The following is a 21,150-nucleotide window of genomic DNA, read 5'->3' on the forward strand; positions in this document are numbered from 1 at the left end:
GTCGGGGGTGGGGAACCCCGTGTTTTTGAGGACCGGAGAGAAGATAATCGGTGGGAAGAAGGCTAGAGTACCCTTGCTTTCTAAAATGATAGGGGAATTGGCCTGCTGTCTTCTAATTGAGGGGCAGGAGAGGTGAGGGCATACTCTTGCTTGAAGGTCCTGGGGTGTGATCCACCCAGACTAAGGCACGTCAAGTCTTGACCTAGGGATCAAGGGAAGGCTTGGCCGTCTAAGGAGCTGGAGGAGGCCTGCGTTCTCCTCTCAAGATGCGAGGCCTGCGTTCTCCTCTCAAGATGCGAGAAATTCAAAAACACTTCCTAACAGACACAGCAGGGGCCTTAACTGGTGTCTGTTTAGGAGAACCAAGAAGTGGCATTTTCCTCCTTAACCTGGAGGATTAGGGAAAGGGAGGATCAGATAATTCGAGTCTCACAGAGGATTCTTTTCTCTGGGGGACTTCTTTTTTTTTTTTTTTTTTTTTTTTTTTGCGGTATGTGGGCCTCTCACTGTTGTGGCCTCTCCCGTTGCGGAGCACAGGCTCCGGATGCGCAGGCTTAGCGGCCACGGCTCACGGGACCAGCCGCTCCGCGGCACGTGGGATCTTCCCAGACCGGGGCACGAACCCGTGTCCCCTGCATTGGCAGGCGGACTCTCCACCACTGCGCCACCAGGGAAGCCCTCTGGGGGACTTCTTCATTAAATGGACCGACTCCCCTAATTTGTCAGCCTTTTATCAATTATGTGTATTTAAATTAGCCTACTGACTTGATGACTTTTGTCATTAGTTGTTAGTCAACCACTTATTCATATTTACTTCAACAAACATATTGAATAGCCAACTTGTACTCAACTTCATTGGGTTACTTTGGGCTGTATTTTGGTCTTATCCTAAACAGAAGTCTCCTCAACTATATAGTACGGTGACCCTTCAAAAAACCCTTTTACTGGTCAAGCAGATTTGGAAAAGAATACAATAAAATTTCTAGTAATGAAAACTGAAATGTTTGAAATTTAAAACTTAATTTAAAAAAAGAATAAACAATAGACTTGACACACTTGAAGAGAAAAATCATGAAAGGGAAGATAGGCGTGAAAAAACAAAACATTCACACACCCACAAAAAACTCTTTTATGCTATTGCTTCCCTAAACACCTATGTAGTGGTCACCAATATGTGACTTCTCCCAAACTTCATTTGCCCTGGCTCTTTTCCTCACAGTGGTCCTATGTAGTGATCTTATTGGCTTCATTACATCTGGTAGCACCCTGGATCACCTACTAAATATGTGAGGAGGAATAAAGGAAAAAAAAATCCAGGAGTTTTGGCCTCATGTAATAACAAAGTTTTAACTTGGAAATTTTCTTAAGAATAGACCACACAATCTACAAAAATTACAATGAAGTATGGAATAAATACATTTTGGAGTTAGAAAATTAAAGGATATCTAGTATTTCTGTTAGTCCATTTCAACTACCAACTCTGATGTTCCTATGATCGTGTGACACTTATGCTTACATCTTGCCATGTTTTAAACAATTTTCAGGACACAAAGTGAATTTAATCCAGAGTAAGTCAGATTATCATTTGTTTAGTTTTTTGATAGTTTATGTGAGTAGTCGTGCTTACTTTCAAGGTGTCTTATTTGTCTTTGAAAATGGCTACAAATAATTCTTCCTTTTCATATAAGTTTGACGTATTTCCTTCACGTGTGCTCCTAGAATTACAGAGTGTTGTGCGATTCCACAATGAATACTCTAAGGCCCCTTCCATGAAATACCCAAAGGAGCAACTCACTCATCTTGCCTTAGGAGTTTTGGTTACTATAAACGAGCTACTTTTCAGTTTACACTCAGCTCGAAGAGATGACCTTGCAATTAGCCAGTGTAGTCTGTAGAGCTGGTTCGGGTTACTTGCTAGGAAAATGGTATTTAGGATAATAAGAGATATTCAACCCAAACTTGCTTCTCTAAAGAATGTAAGAATTGCCATGTTGGATCAGACCCGTGTCTCTGACTGACACTGAGAGATGTACCATGGATGATTATAATTATCTTCTCTGATAAACTCTCAGAAGGTTAGAGAAGCAGCCAGAACCTTCCTCTTGAGTTCTGAGGTGTGTGGGGGGGGGGGGTAAGGAGTAAACTATGAGTTCTTATTGAGGAAAGTAGTAATCAAGAAGTTAGTCTACCACTTATTCAGAGTATTGTAGAGAGGACTCAGCCTTAGGGTAGAAGGTTGAACTAGAAGCATCCTAATTCTGCTTCTCTAACCCATTAATTTACCTATGCTATTAATTTTTTAACATTTAAACCATTTTTTTGAAATAATAAATTCCCTACGATTGTTACATGCTAAAGTATTACATCTTTTAAATTCATTAAATATGTAACAGAATAGTGTTTGACAACAAACAAGTGTCCGACAGATGTTAGCTGTGATTATTTTAATTCACCCTACATTTTTATGGTTCAAACTTTGACGATATCTATTGGTTCAATTATTCTAGGATTTGATGGCATTTTATACTTCATCATATCCCTTTTGGCTTTTTCTAGACTCAAGGGTCCTAATCATTTAGGTTCTATTGCTGGCAGCCAGCCACACCAGTCCACTGATTCTCTAATCCCCACCCCCGCCAGTTTTAAACCTTCAATTTACATAAGTTTAGATTGTATATTGTAGTATCTTGCAATTACTTTTTTCCTGTACTATGTGACAGTGTCACACATCTCTTTCCCTTCTGTAGCTCCTTAAGAGCACATAACATCCCTTTTCATATCCAGGGAGCCTAAGTCTGTGTCCGATGTGGAGTAGGGACTCAGTACATATTGAACTGGTCATAATGATGGGCAGTAAGCAAGGCAGCTTAGCCTGAGCTGTCTAAGCAAATATCCCCTCAGTTAAAGGTGAGAAAATTCTAGAAGTCTTTTAGGGTCAAGTGAGTTACTCATTGCACAAAAATTTATTACATACATGCTATGTGCCAGATTTTCTTAGGAAGTTTTAGGTAGGCAGTTTTGTAAACAGAAGTCTGATATTTGAAAACTACTTATTACACTCGAGAGTCCTGGGCACTGAGCTAGCACAGGGGAGCCTGTTGAAAAAGAAAAGCTATCCTTTCTCTGCCAGGATGTAGTCTGAGGGGGAGAGGCTGACAAAGGGGGTTGATGGTTGTGACAGGGATGCTGCAGGCGCTGAGGAAGCAAGAAGACCCTCTCAAATCTAGTCGGGGATGTCACAGATGGCCTCTCTGAGGAAGCGATGTTTTAAATAAGTCATAAAAGTTTAGCAGTGACTTGCCAAAGAGGAAAGAGAAGAGAATTCCCGGTAGAGCAAACAAGTGTGAAGGCTCAGGTGAGGAAATATGGCGTAGTTGAGAAATTGGAAAAAATGCAATGGCAGGAGCCCACAATGTGAGAGGAAGAACTGTGAGAAATGAGGCTAGCAGTGTGGGCAGGGGACAGATTTGGTGGGTTTTGAAAGCCATGTTAGGGTCTTTGCACCTTAATAGCAGCAAAGGGATGCACTGAAGGATTTTTAAGTGGGGGGAAATGGCCTTTAGTAAGATGACTTTGTCTGCTCTGTAGATAATGAATTGGAGATCAAGACCAGAGATTAGGGTACTGATGAGAAGCAGCTGGAAAAATCCAGGTAACAGTGTGGTGGCTCAGAATATGATGATGGCAGCACAGATGGAGAGTGGGGGTTGGTTAAAAGAGATATATAGGTGATAGAATGGATAGGATTTGGTGGTTGGTTGGATTTAGAAAGAGAAGAAAGAGGAGTCAAAAATAGCTTCTTAGTTTCTGGCTTGAGAAAATGGGTGGAGGGTAGCACCATTTATTGAGGCAGGAAACATAGGAGCAGGCTTGAGTGGGAACAGGCTTTCAGTTTAAGGTGCCTACAAGATATTTTAAGAGGCTTTTAGATATAGGAGGTGTTGAATCCAGGAAAAAAGTTTGAATGTGAGAATCATAAAGGGCAGAAGTCTCTAAGTCATATATGAGGAATTTTAACTAGGTTAAACACGAACAAAAATTGATTGAACCAATGTATGTCAGTGCCTATGATGAGCAAGGCTGTGGGAGACAAGATTTTTATTTTTTATTTATTTATTTATTTTTTAATTAAAAAAAAAATTTTTGGCTGTGCCACGGCATGAAAGAAGCAAGATTTTTAGATAAGCGGCACCTGTCCTCACAGAGAGTATAGTGTAGTCATGGAGGTAGATGTCTCTTCAGTTAACTGCAGTGCAAGGCACAGTGTGATAAACACTAGAGGAGAGCTGCAAGCAAGTATTGGGGGACCTCAGAAAAGAAAGTGGTTTGGCAGTGGCTTTGTGGAGGAGTGAGCTTTGAGCTGGACCTTGAAGGGAGAAGGAGATGAGGGAGAAAGGAGTTTTGGACTTATGGAATAACAAAGGTAGAGAAACCTGAAAGTACATATTACACGTTCAGAAATCTGTGGGAGGTTGGTGTGGCTGAATCTTAAGATTCTTGGGATACTGTAGTTGCAGATGAAACTGGGAAAATTTGGGGGCCAAATGAGGGAGATTTTGAGTGCCACGTTAAATGTGTGTATTATGGGCAAACAGTTGCTGTGGCAGAGCTGAAATGTGGATTCGGTCATCTGAGTACTAGTTACATATTCACACTTGCATCCATTGTCTGTCTAAGCACAGTTCAGCACAGTCCTAATCGTCTTCAAGTACTCACATATCTAAGTAAATAGAATGTTCTTATCCATATTCTCTTATGTGACTCTCTTTTCAGCTGTGAAGACTAACAGCTGCAGAATAACTTGGGACCCTCTGAGCTTTCATTAAGATTGAGATAATGCTTTGAGTTACTTTAGAGTCAAGGAGTTTGTGGTACTGGACAGTGGTTTTCCCAACAGCTCTGCAGGGGAGATGTCAGGCAAGACCCTACCTCCATTCAATATGAGGCAAAGAGGTATTAAGACGTTCCTGGAGGTCATACAATTGGATTCAGCATTTATTAAAAAACCACACTATGCGAACCATCTTTCTTTTTCCCATACAACTTAGTTGAGTTAGCAGATACTTATTAGTATCTACTCACAAAGGACAGAGCATTTGATGAGGTATAATGGCTGGTTGCAAAGAAAACAGCTGATTCTTACTTCCTAGGAGCTTAGTTTGGGATGGAACTAGTGGTGTGCTGTAAACCAGCTCTCTAGAAGAAAAAATACCCTGATTTGTAATGTTTGTCAATTTCTGTGGTGTATATTCTCCCAGCAACTGATTTCAAGCTACCAACTTGATGTCACTAAACTTGGAGTTGGGAAGAGATGTGCACAGTTGGTTCTCAGGAGCTGGTAGAGCTGGCTCCAGCACACCACGGGGTGAATCACACATACTAAGAAAACCTACAATAACAAGTGAGTACTAAGGCAGTTCTGGAAAGATCAGAGCCTATGTCAGCCCCTTCTCACAGTTCCCATCTTTTTCAGAGGACCATGATCTGCAGGGTGCCCTGGGAATTAATAGTTATTATCTTGGTGTTCCTTTCCTATGGTTGCCATCTTTTCAAACCAGACAAAGTTACTGGTGCTTCTTGTTTCTGACAGCAGCTCCAGCTATCTGACTTCATGTGAAAGATGGCTAATGCAGAAGTGAGTGTCCCAGTGGGGGATGTGGTTGTGGTACCCACTGAAGGAAATGAAGGGGAGAACGCTGAAGATACCAAAACCCAAGTGATCTTGCAGTTACAGCCTGTGCAACAAGGGTAAGTGACTAGAGATTTGAATATTTTGAAAAATTTGGGAGGTTCAAAGAGTGAGGAAATTATAACTTTAAGGTGATTTAGCACAATGGAACATTCAACATCAAACTCTCAGAGCTAAGTTTTCATCTCTATAATGTATTGTGTGCTATATTTGTCATTCAGTACTTATTACAACAGTTTGCTGTTTCCTTGTCTCTCTCCGTCTTCTCTACTGTGAGTTCCTTGGGGGTAAGTTACATGGTTCCATCATCTTACTTATCCACACTGTTTAGCACAAGGCCTTGGTACATGTTTACCAAAAGACAGAGTAGTTAGAGTCAGAGGAGAATAGGCAACTGTAAAAGTATTCCTACCAGAAGTTCTCTGGACCCTTGTGGATGGGCAAATTGCTAAGCTTAATCTATCAAAAAAATATTTATCAACCACCTACCATTACACAACGTATTTCAAAGGCGTTGAAAGAAATATAGCACATGGTTCCAACCATAATGGAGCTTGTAGTCTAGTTGTGCAAGGCAAAAATACATGTTTTGTAAATAAAGAGATCACTTACATGGCAAAACCTAAGAAGTGCAGAGTGGCATGGTTAGGATGTGCTTTTGAATTCAGAGGATCACTATGAATTTGAAAGAAGAGATAAGATTTTTCAGTGGTCTTGAAAGTTAAATGGGAACTAGATCTGCAGAGAGAAGCCGGGGGTAGTTATTTAAAATAATTTTTTTTTTAAGTTTTTTTTTTCGTTTTGTCAAATATAGTTTTTTTTGTTTTTTGGGTTTTTTTGGCTTTGCTGCGTGGCTCGTGGGATCTTAGTTCCCTGACTAGAGGTGGAACCCGTGCCCCCTGCATTAGAAGCATGGAGTCTTAACCATTGGACTGCCAGGGAAGTCCCAGGGGGGTAGTTATTTTATTTTGGGGAATGTATAAAAGATTCTTCACGGATCAGAAGTGTTCTTGGGCAAACATATACAGTTGGCCCTCTGTATCTGTAGGTTCCGCATTCACAGATTCAACCAACCTTGGATAAAAAATATTAAAAAAAGAAAATCCAGAAAGTTTGAAAAAGCAAAATTGAATTTGCCACATGAAAGCAACTATTTACATAACATTTACATTGTATTAGATATTGTAAGTAATCTAGAGATGATTTAAAGTATATGGGAGGGACTTCCCTGGTGGCTCAGTGGTTAAGAATCTACCTGCCAATGCAGAGGACACAGGTTCGCTCCCTGGTCTGGGAAAGTCCCACATGCTGTGGAGCAACTAAGCCCGTACGCCACAACTACTGAGCCTGCACTCTAGAGGCTGTGAGCCACAACTACTGAAGCCCATGTGCCCTAGAGCCCACGTGCTGCAACTACTTAGCCTGTGCTATAGAGCTCGCGAGCCACAACTACTGAGCCCATGCGCCACAACTACTGAAGCCTGCTTGCTCTAGGGCCTGCGTGCCATAGCTACCTAGCCTGTGTGTTGCAAATACTGAAGCCCACGTGCCTAGAGCCCGTGCTTCACAACAAGAGAAGCAACCGCAATGAGAAGCCTGTGCACCTCAATGAAGAGTAGCCCCTGCTCACCACAACTAGAGAAAGCCCGTGCACAGCAATGAAGACCTGACACAGCCAAAAATTTAAAAAAAATTTTTTTAATAAAATGAAGTATATGGGAGGATGTGTGTAGGTTATAGTCAAATATTCAGTACTATGCCATTTTATAAGGGACTTGAACATCTGTAGATTTTGGTATTTGCAGGGGTGTCCTAGAAGCAATCCCCCACTTATACCAAGGGATGGCTGTAATCCAATTCCAGTCTACTAAGTAATGTACCTTGCCTTAAAAATTTCTGGAGAAAAACAGTTAACCTATCTTGGTAATTTAAAAAGCTTTTTAGTATAGGAAATTTCAAATATACCCCCAAATAAAGAAAATATAATGAACCCCCATGTAAGCATCCATCACCCAGCTTCAACAGTTATCAACACATGGCCAGTCCTTTTTTTTTTTCTTTTTTTCACATGGCCAGTCTTATTTCATCTCTATATCCACCCACTCCTGAATTTTTTTGAAGCAAATCCCAGACATTAGTATGTATCTGTAAAAGATAAGGACTTTTTCTTTTTAGTTTTTAAAATATAAACATAGTTTGCTGACATTTCTGAATATTGTTGAGCATAAAGGAAATATTCTAAGGTCTATAAGGGAAAGTTGATATAAATAATGCCTAACATATAGCCTACAGAGTGGTTTAAATTTTTATTGGCACCAACAGATTATGCATGCTTATTCAAACTCATTTGTTTGGGAATTTTGTTTGATACACATACACATACTTGTAGTTGTTACCTTTTTTTTTTTTTTTTTTTTGCGGTACGCGGGCCTCTCACTGTTGTGGCCTCTCCCGTTGCGGAGCACAGGCTCCGGATGCGCAGGCTCAGCAGCCATGGATCACGGGCCCAGCCTCTCCGCAGCATGTGGGATCCTCCCGGACCGGGGCACGAACCCGCGTCCCCTGCATCGGCAGGCGGACTCTCAACCACTGCGCCACCAGGGAAGCCCAGTTGTTACCTTTTGAGGTAGGGTAACGTCAGGAAGAATTAAAGGGCAGGTTCTTTAGCTCTCCGCAGCTTTATTTTATTTTATTTTATTTTTAGAATTTATTTTCTTATGGAGTCATCATTTCTTCTGTCTTTCCTAAAGTACTCCAGTTGTCATTTGTCCTATCCCCAGTAGAGACAGAAAAAACTTCTCTGCTACTTAGAGACTTAATTCTTTTGAAGATTTGGTTCCACTTATTTTTCTGTTTGTCTTTTTTATTTTCCAAATGATATTGCCTTTTCTGGAAACCTCTCATTGCTTGCTTAGGTAGAGGATCTTTGTACAACATATACTGACTCCCCACTCCACTGTTTACACTGAATTTTAGTGCATGAGCTAGTGAATAAACATTTTGAGGTATTGCATTCTTTTTTTTTTGAGGTATTGCATTTTGAGATGCCTGTCGGTTGCTTTTTCTAGTTGTATTATTTTATTATTTGAATATTTTATTGCATTTTAGCCTCATTTTATAAAAATGAGCAGGGTACAAAAGCAGTGATCCTAGTGATAAGAAATACTGGTCTCATAATTTTAATACACTTGAGACAAAGATGGAAATCATCAGGTGTCAGTCTTCAGCCTCATCACACTTAACCTGCTTGGCTACAGTTCAAGTATGAAGGAGAGAAACAATCAAAGAGTATATATGAATTGCTGGGAATAAATTGGTAAAGATTATATTTAAAAGGCAAGAAATAATTAGGGATTTTATATAAGTATTTTTAGATTTCAATATATAATTCCTCTTGCCCATCTTTTTAGCTTTTACATATATGACATTTAATACTTTCTCAAATATTCATCATATACACATTTTCAGGAATACATTATGAAGCAAAAGTAGAGAGTCTGGTAACAGTCTCTTAATATGAATACATAGAACCTGACGCATCGTTTAAGATGATACTTTCTTTTTTTTTTTTTTTTTTTTTTTGTGGTATGCGGGCCTCTCACTGTTGTGGACTCTCCCGTTGCGGAGCACAGGCTCCAGACGCACAGGCTCAGCAGCCATGGCTCACGGGCCCAGCCGCTCCGCGGCATGTGGGATCTTCCCAGACCGGGGCATGAACCCGTGTCCCCTGCATCGGCAGGCGGACTCTCAACCACTGCGCCACCAGGGAAGCCCTAAGATGATACTTTCATAATAATACTAGATTGGTTTTTTTCTTTTTATAAATTTATTTATTTTTGGCTGTGTTGGGTCTTCATTACCGTGCGTGGGCTTTCTCTAGTTGTGGCGAGCAGGGGCTACTCTTTGTTTTGGTACGTGGGCTTCTCATTGCAGTGGCTTCTCTTGTTGTGGAGCACGGGCTCTAGGCGCGTGGGCTTCAGTAGTTGTGGCACGTAGGCTCAGTAGTTGCACGGGCTTAGTTGCTTCGCGGCATGTAGGATCTTCCCGGACCAGGGATCGAACCCGTGTCCCCTGTATTGGAAGGCGGATTCTTAACCACTGTGCCACCAGGGAAGTCCCTAGATTGGTTTTAAAATATGTCCACATTCAACTTTTTTTAAAAAAAAGATAGATACTGAGGTACTCAGGTACTAAGATACTAAGAAGACTTAATTCTGGGAGTTTTTCAACAAAGAAGGCTTGTTCAGCCTATGCTTTCTCTTTAAAAACAAAAAAAGATGGTTATTAACTTTTTCAAATAAAACCTTTAAAACATACTTAAAAAGTCCTCAGGAGGAGTGAAGGTACTAAGATTCCATCACCATTCTTGGCTTTCTAATTCATTTTGGAGTCATAACAGTGTTTTTAACAATGAGATCAGGGACTGGTGATTTTAGTATTACATAAATTTACTCAGTGTGCTGAGTAGAATAGTTCAATTTGAGGAGTAGTGACCTTACTTTCCTTATCATGCTCATATCCCTCCCTAGTAGTAAGTTTAAGGCCTTAGGAAGCTGTATAAACTCTTTCAGATCAGTAGGGTACCCCTTAGTTTATGTAACAATCCCACATTCAATTAATCAGAATATCTTTCCTTATCATTCAAGATAAAAGGAACTTAACTCTGTGGATTTTCAGTTTTCAGTGAATTAGAATACAGTGATGTAGACTTAACTTTAAAACTCCAGTAAACATAATTTTACCTCACTTCAATGATTCATAAGGCATGTCGGTATCTCATAATGCCTTAACATTTTAAACATATTTTATGATTTTTTACCATAATCGTAGTAGGTATAGAGAATTAGGCTAAATCCATCACTATCCTGAGTTGCTTTAGAAAGATTTTCCCTGATAAAATCTTGTTTGCCCATAAAAATATAGACTATTCCCTGACTTCCCACCCCAAGTGCAATTTTCCGGTTGTTGAAATTGTGTATAGACAAGAATTTATTCTTTTAAAGAATTTTGCACATACTGGTCAAGTTAGAATGAGCTTATCAAATTTACTTGAAGCAGTGGTTTGTTTTTTTTTTTTTGGCCACGCTGCAGCTTGCCAGATCTTAGTTCCCTGACCAGGGATCGAACCTGGGCCCCTGGCAGTGAGAGTGCCGTGTCCTAACCACTGGACTACCACGGAATTCCAGAAGCAGCAGTTTCTCATGTGTATCACATTCCTCATTCATTTACCGGTCATTTATTGTGTGCTGTGCCATGTTCCAGTTAGCACACGACATGCCAGGTATACAAAATGAATAAAATGTAATCTCTGCTCTCAGGGACATTTTTGTTTGTTTGTTTTTGTTTTTGCACGTGGCTTGCGGGATCTCAGCTCCCTGACCAGGGATTGAACCCGGGCCATGGTAGTGAAAGCCTGGAATCCTAACCACTAGGCCACCAGGGAACTCCCTCTCAGGGACCTTTTAGACTATGCCCAAGGAGAGAGACAGACAGGTAAACAAGTATATAGTATGAAGTGTTATAGTTGTTGTGACAAAAGCCTAAAGTACAGTTGCATCACAAAGGAGGAAGTGGGTGATTGTACTGGAGGATTGAGATGGAAGGAAAAGCATCATACAGGCTACTCATTAAAAAACAAAAGATGGGGAAGGATGTTGTGGGAAGAGGGAGAAGAGCAAAAATAGACGGTGTAAAAGAAGATGGCAATTTTGGGAACTACAAATAGTTTGGTATGATTGGGGCTTGGATTGTCTGGTGGGATTTGGTGAGAGATGAAACCAGGGGCCAGATCTTGGAGGGACTTAAATATCATATTAAGGATTTGGGTCTTTATTTTAGCAGCAAGGAGAGGATTCTTGAAGGGTTTTGAGGAGGGTGTTACATGATCACTCTGGAAGGAATATAGAAGATCAGGTAGATGCAAGGAGACCAGTTCAGACTAGAGATGATGCAGCCTGAATTAAGGCGGTAGTGGTGGAAATAGACAGGGAGGATGGCTGGTGTTAAGGAGATGCATCTGGCAAGACTTGGTGACTATGTGGGAGTTGAGGAGGAGGAAAAGGGAGAAATTCAGTGTAATTCCCAGGCTTCTGTTTTAGGCTACTGTGTGCTGGGTGGTGCCATTACAAGGATGGGGAATATAGGAAGAAGAGTAGTTTGGGAGGTGGGAGAGGAAAGAAAACTTGGTTATTTTAGACGTAATGAATTCCATAAAGTCCTATGGGATATCCCAATGTATTTATTTATTTAGCAGTTAATTGTGTCCTGGTGTGGAATTCAGAAGGGAGGTCTGTGCTAGAGGTGTCACCATGCGGGTGGCTAATCACTGATGCAAAGGAGATTATTCAGGCAGTGCTTTAGGGTAACAAGTGCAATAATTAACATGTTAGGTTTATCATGGAAATTGAACAAAGGCTGTCAGTGTATCATGTTAGGTATTCTGAGCCCATTTCTTAGGAGGTAGAAACGTTTTGGAGAGAGATTTTCCTTAAGTGGTACCTCTAGTTACTGCTAGTTACTTTGGGCATAATGGCTCTCTTACTTTTTTTTTTTTTAAACTAGGTTCTGCTCATGTCTATAGTTTGATTATGGTGACTTAAAAAAATGACTAAAGTTCCTAGATTCCAACAAGGGACACCAACTTCTGTGGTCAGCAGGTTCTTCCTGGTTTGAACTAACAGTATTACTTTTTTAGTCTTATTTGGATAAATCTATAATGTGACTTAATCTTTTACTTGAAGCAGCACTTTATGTCATGAGCTTTTAAAGTTAGGAAGGAAAAGTCTGGTGTAAAAGAGTAGCAAGTGGCGGTGTAAATACAGTAGCAAGAGGAACTTTCCTTTGGGGTGAGGAAAGTTGTTGATTCATTTCCATGGTAGTAGCTGCTAAGCAGTCCCGGGCAGCTTAGAATTTACATACATTGGGGCACTAGTCAAAGCACTAACATTGAGTTGTAAAGTATATTATTGTATTCCTTTTGAGATAGATTAAAACAAATTTCTCAACCCCATGCTGTGAATATTAATTTTTTCATGATTTATGTAGTTTGTTGATCGATGGACACTTTTACAACAGGATTTATGAAGCCGGATCCGAGAACAACACGGCAGTTGTGGCAGTAGAAACTCACACGATCCACAAAATTGAAGAAGGGATTGGTGAGTCTTTTTGTTGTTCTAGTACTTTTTTTTTTTTGGCCGTACCTCGAGGTATGCAGAACCCGTGCCCCCTGCAGTGGAAGCGGGGAGTCTTAACCACTGGACCACCAGGGAAACCCTGTTCTAGTACTTTTGACCTTAGCTTCCTTGGTTGAGATTTCTTGCCTTTTGTGCCTTATTTTTCCTCCCTACCCAGTGTGCCCTACCAGTGCTGTAGCCATCAATTTGATGACGGCACATCTAGAGACACTGCTGCCTAAGATGCTAGGGCTGTCCGTTGATGTTTAATGGGAATTTGCTAGGGTGGCTGAAAAGATTTGTCATCAATAGAAATCCCTCAAAGAAATTGGAGCCTCAAGGTTGAACTCTGTCATTAGGGAAGTTGCTGATGAGGTGTTGATTGGAAGGCAGTCAGTGGAAAGAAACTGAAGTTAGACAAACCTGAGTTTGTCTGAAATTAGACAAAACCTGAGTTTGAATCCCACGTTCTCACTTCTTAGCTGTGTGTCCTTGGGAAAGTCCCTTCACCTTTCTGAGTCCTACACAGGGACATAGGAAACAATCACTGCCTCACAGGATTGTTTTAAGAACTAAAAAAGATTAAGCCTATAAAAGCACACAGCACAGCGTTTGGCACATAGTGGGAGCTTGGTAAGAGAGCTGTTATGCCAAACTTCTTCCAGAAGATTCCTAAACAGTACCAACCAGTGTGAACTGTTAGCCCCTCAGAGGAACCAGGAGACTAGAGATTCTGAATTAAGCTTTGGGGAAGAGTGTTTGATAAATAAATGATATTTTTTCCATTTTCAAGATGCAAGCACTATAGAAGCAAATGAGGATATGGAAATTGCTTACCCCATAACTTGTGGGGAGAGCAAAGCCATTCTCCTTTGGAAGAAGTTTGTATGCCCAGGAATAAATGTAAAGTGTGTCAAGGTAATTGTCTTTTCTCCTTGCTGGGGCCTATTTTGGGTCTCCTTGTTTTCAAAGGGTATGGTTTTAGTGCCTCTTCTCTCTCTTCCACCATGTCAATGTTTTTAATTTTGTGGTGTCCCTTTGTGTCACAGTAACAACAACAACAACAAAAAAATAGGGACTTGGAAGTGAAATTGACCTGGATTCAAGTCCCACCAGAATATAAGTCCTTTGAGAGCTGAGAATTTGTCTATCTTGTTCACCATTGTATCCCCAGCACTTAGAATAGGGCTTGGCATATTTATCAGTAAATATTTGTTGAATGAATGGAGTCCCATCTCTATCACTGACTAGCTAGGTGACCTTGATCAAGTTATTTAATATTTCAGAGCCTCCTATGTTAAAATACAAATAATTATACACACATACGCACACAGTAAGGTTGCTAGAAGATGAAGTGAGATCATATATGTAAAATGCCTTACACTGGTGTGTAATTTGGTAGAGTTTATTAAAAATTATTACTGATAAAAATAAGTAATCTTCATGAGAGCACAATGTGGAAATAATTGCTTATTCTGTCTCCACTGGTAGCCACAGCTGACCTATGTAGATAGTAGTCACCATCAGTGGCATCATCCTAGAATCATTAAGAATTACAGAGCTTCGAGGCTTTGTTGCTGTTGCAACAGCTTCGAGTGCTGTTGGTTTCTACCATCCTTATTCTTTCTACCAGATCCTGAATCTTGTCATTAGGGCTGGATAGATTACCTCAGTTTAAATAGCCTTTGCAACATTGGACCCATCTGCTTGATTCAGGGCATAAATGGATTTTAGATCCTAATCAGTATATTAATCTCTGACCCTCCTCGTGTCTTCTGTAGCTTCGTACCAGGACAGGGCACTGTGTCCAGAGAAGGATCATCTTCTCTAGCACAGTAGGGTGGGAGGATGGAGAATACAAGGCTATGACTAGAGATGTCATTTGGATATTTTTTGTACATAACAAGTAGAGTTATGTCTTTCTTTCCCTCTTGGCCTGCCTAAATTAACATTGGATTGTTTTGGACTTTACTTTTTACATTAGTTTAATGATCAGTTGATCAGCCCCAAGCATTTTGTTCATCTGGCTGGCAAGTCCACCCTGAAGGACTGGAAGAGAGCTATTCGTCTGGGTGGAATCATGCTCAGGTGAGCTCTAATAGCAAGTTCACACCTTTCAACTGACTGTGGGGCACTTAATCATGGTGGGATCCAGAGAATCCAGTCTTCTTAATTTGAATTTTTATTCTGTCTGAAGGATTGGCTTAAACAATCCATGTATTATTTGACCTTCATCAACTTGTTCTTAAAATCCCTGTAAGAGAAGAAAAATTGAATTAAATTGACTCTTCCCAGCATCTAGGACAAATTCTTCTGATGTCAGAATGTTGGGCAGGATCTTCTCTGGGCAGAGAAGCTCAGGAGTAGATGACAGTCCAGCTTGAGATCACTCAGCATAGGCAGAGCTAAGCCTGGTGCTAAGAAAGCTTGACAGCAACGGAGATGTGGGCTGATGGACAAATCCTGGGATCATCTGGTAGAGTAGAAGGGTGCTGTTCATAAGTAACAATTATGCACAGCGAATGCAATCCTTGCCGTCATTGTACCATAGAAATAAACTTTGTTTTTTTTAAATTATTTATTTATTTATTTAGGCTGCGCCTGGTCTTAGTTGCGGCATGCAGACTCTTAGTTGCGGCATGCATATGGGATCTAGTTCCCCAACCAGGGATCGAACCTGGGCCCCCTGCATTGGCAGCATGGAGTCTTACCCACTGCACCACCAGGGAAGTCCCAGAAACAAACTTTAGAATGTATAGTATCCCCACTCCCATCTCTTTATGCAGCAAGTTTATCATTGTAATCCACCCCACTCCTCGGTGAAATTAACATTAGTTGGTGTTTCTTGAGCACTCAACTATTGATAGAAGATTTTAAAATGTGGTTAAGAATTAAAAGTTCCCCACAGAACATGTATCATGAGCCTTAAAAACCTCTTACCTTTTGTCTTTAATTTTTTTAAGGAATCTGTCTTAAGAGAAATCTATAGTGCTAATAGAGATTCAAGTATAAAAGTGTTCATTGCAACATAATTTATGATGGTGAAAATTACAGTCTGCTTTAATATTACAATCAAGGTGTATCTAAAGTAAATTATGGCTCATCTAAATATATATGAGTTTATACTATGGGGTATTATGAGGTCATTAAAATATTTCTAAAGAGTTTTTACATGGAAAATGCTTATGATGTAATTTAAGGAAGAACACAAAATGTAATATTAATTAATTTAGTTGTTTTAAAAAATACACATATGTAAGTAAATTTTGTAGAAGAAAATATGCTGAAACGTTGATATTATCTCTGTGTTGGATATTTTTTTAAAGAGCAGTTGTTTTCTTTATAGTTTTCTGTATTTTCCACAGAAAATGTTTTTTTCTTTATGTATGATTTTTATAGTCAGAGGCATAATTAAAAAAAATTCATTCCAGATGATTTGTGTGCATTAATCAGTAGTTGAATGAAATTGGGGGTGAATACCTTTAACTTTCTTTATTTTTTTTTGTCCTTGGCTTGTTTTATTTGCCCAGAAAAACAGTGTATGCCAACTTTCCCCAAATGTAAAAGACTCAGAGTGTCTAAAAAATCTTTAGTGAAAGCCAAGTAACATTATAACATAGAGTTTACTGTAATTAAAATACCTCATGGCTTTGCTCATGGCCTATAATAACGTCTTGTGAATCTAGTTATAAGGACATTTTATAGTGGGGGTTTAGTATAATCAACTTTGCTCTGTATTTATAGGAGAGTTATCTCTTTTTTTTTTTTTTAAAGGAAAGAAATGTGCTGAAGTTTTATGTCTCCAGAAGTGGCAACAGATCTTGCTGGTCTACAAGTACTAATACATCAGAATCTAATCACAAAATTCTAATCCCCCTGTGGCATTTCTCATTTGTGCTGGGATATGAGTTAGTCTTTTCCCCTTTTGGGCTTTGTTTCAATGAGATTCTATGGGGACATTTAGCTACTGTCAGGAGTATATGTCTAAAACTTAGTGATAACGGGAAATACAAGAGAGTACTCATAATGAGTAGACTAAGGAGGGAAGAGGAGTACTTGTAAATGTGGGCAGGACCAATGAACATTTTATAGCCCCAATTAGAATTTCTGCAACCTAATGACTTTTAATACTATTAGGTTTCATTAACATATAGAAGGGACTCAGCAACTTTGTCTCTATTTGTCCCTTCAAGATGAAGTGCAGGCTGAATTGGTACTTCTTGTTTCTCTTTGCACAGGAAAATGATGGACTCCGGACAGATTGATTTTTACCAACATGACAAGGTTTGCTCCAATACCTGCAGAAGCACCAAATTTGATCTTCTGATCAGCAGTGCAAGAGCTCCAGTGCCAGGACAGCAGACAAATGTGGTGCAGACACCCACTTCGGCTGATGGTAGGGGGTAGGAAACCACCTGAAAACCCACTGTGTTTTTCAGTAGCACTTTTCCCCTCATTTCTTCTTTGTGTTTCTTTTTTCAATTCTCAAGAGCGTTAATGTAAGGTATGGTAATCTTGGGTGGGAGTCCATACTTTAGAAAGAACTCTCTTTGTTTTCTCCCAAATGATTCCTATTGGCCAGACCTCCTTCCTTGTTTCTTTATTACAGTGCATGGTAAACGTTAGAAAGGTGACCCATATAATGCTTATTTAACAGCCTCACTTTGGTGCCACTTGACATATCTTTGAAATCAGATTGTTTTAAAAATCCTTTGCTCTTCTAGTGGCAAGGCAGGCGGGTGGATTAGAACGGAGAACGGTTTTCAGCTGTTGAACTGAGATGTATCAAAGACAGTGTGTCATTGGCTGGGCTGGACTCTGGAGACTGCTGTACGGATCAAAGAGCTCTGTCTGTAAGGAATTCAGATAAGCAAGCTGAGGCTTCTTCACAAATGAGATAGGATGGGCACACACTTAACTTCAGTATTGTTGAGCTTGGGACAAGGGCTCTCTAGGAAAGATATAGCCATATGAGGTTATTATTAAGGATTTAGTTCAGCTGGAGACTTAGCACAGCTAAAATTCTTAGATAGAATATGTCTAAACTACTTCCAGGAGACTTATAAATATGCCTGACAGGGCTTCCCTGGTGGCGCAGTGGTTGAGAGTCCGCCTGCCGATGCAGGGGACACGGGTTCGTGCCCCGATCCCGGAAGATCCCACATGCCGCGGAGCGGCTGGGCCCGCGAGCCATGGCCGCGGAGCCTGTGTGTCCGGAGCCTGTGCTCCGCAACGGGAGAGGCCACAGCAGTGAGAGGCCCGCGTACGGCAAAAAAAAAAAAAAAAAAAAAAAAAATATGCCTGACAGAGACACAAGAATGCTAAAGGATGTAAGGGAAGTATTGTGCTTTAAAAATGACTTCTCAGGGTTTCTTTTGGTCAGTCCTAATGTTCTGTGAGTAACCACTGGGTGAGTAGAAGCCAAATTTCTTGGGACCTAAGTTCCTTTCAGGAAAGTGTAAAGTATCTAGTAGTTTAAATATTTGGTGGTGTGACACTTTCACTTGAAAAGTGAAAAATGCTGTGAAATTATCTACTTCCTTTTCATTTTGCCGAAACTTCTTTACTTGATCATCCATATTTATATTACTTGTTTGCTTGACTATAGATATCCTCCAGTGTGAAGAGTCCACACTTGTCTATATTTGTGTCTGGATCAGTTTGATTTTTCTCAATTCTCTTTGTTTAAAACCTTAATATAAAATTGATAGCAGTAGTTTTTTCCTCTGTGAATCTGCTATTCATGGATCTCTTATCTGATTTATTTTGGTCTCATTTCTCTTGCTTTCTCTTACATAGCCTGATAAATAAGTTACAGCAACTTCATGTATTCTATATGGTTAGTATCAAACATGCTTGTAGTAGGGCTCTTGACTATAATTTTCTTTTAAATTATTTCAAGTCCTCCTCATCCTCAGCAAGTCTGGGGCCTGCAGCCTGGCAATCGTGCCCACCTCTGTCTCTTTCGAAAACATAACTGCTCAGAAAGCAGATTGCTCTTTTGTGATTTTGTAAGTTATCTTTCACTTTCTATTCAGAGCAAGAAGAAAGCATTTTCTTTTGCAAGGCGGGTTTTATTTAGGAAATCCAATATTCATCCTGGATTACCTAGGATTCTAGTTTTTAATATAGGGACATACAGCCAAAAGGTTAGAAAGTTAAATAACAGGATCTCTTTGGCTGTCTGAGATAGAGGATAGTTGTGACTTTTTCATAAAGTTCACGGGCCTTCCCTCTAATGGACTGCTTTTAGGTAGCATCACACAGATTGCCATCTCAGAAGAGAGCATGGAAGAGGCAGGGCTGGAATGGAACTCGGCTCTCACTGCTGCTGTCACCATGGCCACAGAGGAGGGCGTGAAGAAAGACTCAGAGGAAATTTCAGGTACTTTCTATGGGGCTCAGATTTCTTGTAACGTTTCGTGACTCTTATCACCATTATGATTATCGACACAGAAGGCCTCTTCATTACTTGTGCTGGTTTTTCTTATGCATATTAATACTAATTACAGCTGCAAACATCTTATTTTAATCCAAGCAATAGCCCTGTAAAGTCAGATTTTATGAAGAAATTGAGACTCAGAAAGGGTCAGCACCCTGCCTAAAACCAGTCACACAACTAGTAATTCAGCTGTTTAACTGAATTCATCTGTTTAACTCTGAAGTCCATGCTTTTTATCCTGTCACACTGACTCCAACTTTGGCGCATTTGTTAGAGAAACCAAGCTGCAAGATGTTAGAAGAAAAAATTAGGTAGCAGGTGGTGTAGAGGATGGTGATTAATGATGATTCACTTAGAGGAGACAGGAGAAACTTCACATCATCCTTCATTCATTAATTTATTTAACAAATATTTATTGCTGACTGTTTTTAGCTGGTACTGTTGCTAGATCTAGATAAATGAAAAGACATAGCTTCTGCCCTCAGGGAGCTTATAACCCTACCTATTCAACTGTTTTATTGTGTTTTTTGTTTTTTTTGTTTTAATATTTATTTATTTATTTATTTTGACTGCCCCGGGTCTTAATTGCGGCACGTGGGATCTTCGTTGCGGCATGTGGACTTCTTAGTTGCAGCATGCGAACTCTTAGTTGTGGCATGCATGCGGGATCTAGTTCCCCAACCAGGATTAAACCCAGGCTCCCCTGCATTGGGAGCAGGGAGTCTTACCCACTGGACCACCAGGGAAGTCCCTTTATTTTGTTTTTTTTAAGTATAGGATTAGAGGGAGTGTATCTTTAACTTAATTTAATTTCTTTATTACTTAACATTTAAAATATTATGTATTATTTAATTTTAAATTAAATTATTTAAATAAATGCTTTAGTATTTATTAAATATTTAATTTAATATTTTTATTGGAGGGAGATACCCGTTCCCTGTAGCCAGAGGCATGACAAATTGAGGCAATTATCACAAGTCCCTATTTTGCTGCAGAGTTCAAATAATTAGATACCAACTCAGGGAGGCAGCTAGTGTTCCAAAGGCTTCTTTTCTTTTCCCAGAAATAACCCGATAAGAAATCATTTTGCGGGGGGTTCCCTGGTGGCCTAGTGGTTAGGATTCTGGGCTTTCACTGCTGTGGCCCGGTTTCGATCTCTGGTCAGGGAACTGAGATCCTACAAGCTGCACAGCACGGAAAAAAAATCATTTTGAATCGAAATAATTTTGAATTTAACATTGTAGAGATATGCCTAAGTATATGTAGCGTCCCTTGTTTACCCTCTGTCTTATCCCTCTTTTGCCAGAGGACACTTTGATGTTCTGGAAAGGAATAGCTGATGTAGGACTGATGGAAGAGGTTGTCTGCAATATACAGAAGGAAATAGAGGAGCTACTCAGGGGAGTTCAGCAGCGGCTTATCCAGGCTCCCTTCCAGGTCACAGGTAAACACACTAATCCTAACAATAGCGGTCATTGTAGGCAGATCATGTTAGCCTCATGAAACACTGAGGTATAGGTATTATTATCCTCATTTTACAGATTAGGAAACTAAGGCTCATAAAAAATTACTATCCAAAGTTCGTAACTAGGGCTTTTTTTTTTTTTGAATTGTAAAAAAAATTTTTTTTATTGAGGTATAGTTGATTTACAATATTGTGTTAGTTTCAGGTGTACAGTGAAGTGATACAGTTATATATGTGTGTGTGTGTGTGTGTGTGTGTGTGTGTGTGTTTAAATTTATTTTTATTTAATTTATTTTATTTTTGGCTGTGTTGGGTCTTCGTTGCTGCGTGCGGGCGTTCTCTAGTTGTGGCGAGTGGGGGCTACTCTTCGTTGCGGTGC

The 21,150-nt window shown here is 39.9% G+C and overlaps 1 protein-coding gene and 1 non-coding gene across 7 annotated transcripts in view; one reads left to right on the forward strand and one right to left on the reverse strand.

The window, feature by feature from the left end:
- GMEB1 (glucocorticoid modulatory element binding protein 1) overlaps positions 1–21,150 on the forward strand; it is a 29,363-nt gene that overhangs the window by 1,049 nt on the left and 7,164 nt on the right. The window contains exons 2-9 of one of the 6 annotated variants that reach the window (XM_060089281.1): positions 5,259–5,401; positions 5,591–5,748; positions 12,734–12,846; positions 13,658–13,782; positions 14,849–14,952; positions 17,103–17,260; positions 19,118–19,249; positions 20,613–20,750. In XM_060089281.1, coding sequence (XP_059945264.1) covers positions 5,621–5,748; positions 12,734–12,846; positions 13,658–13,782; positions 14,849–14,952; positions 17,103–17,260; positions 19,118–19,249; positions 20,613–20,750 — 898 coding nt within the window. In that variant the 5' untranslated portion in view covers positions 5,259–5,401; positions 5,591–5,620. The remainder of the gene's footprint in view (positions 1–5,258; positions 5,402–5,590; positions 5,749–12,733; positions 12,847–13,657; positions 13,783–14,848; positions 14,953–17,102; positions 17,261–19,117; positions 19,250–20,612; positions 20,751–21,150) is intronic. The other 5 variants (XM_060089283.1, XM_060089282.1, XM_060089280.1 and 2 more) reach the window with 5 other exon arrangements.
- TRNAE-CUC (transfer RNA glutamic acid (anticodon CUC)) lies at positions 10,796–10,868 on the reverse strand. The gene has a single exon. It is a non-coding gene; the product is annotated as a tRNA-Glu (tRNA).

Source organism: Mesoplodon densirostris, chromosome 2, assembly GCF_025265405.1.
Source record: "Mesoplodon densirostris isolate mMesDen1 chromosome 2, mMesDen1 primary haplotype, whole genome shotgun sequence".
NCBI lineage: Eukaryota > Metazoa > Chordata > Mammalia > Artiodactyla > Ziphiidae > Mesoplodon > Mesoplodon densirostris.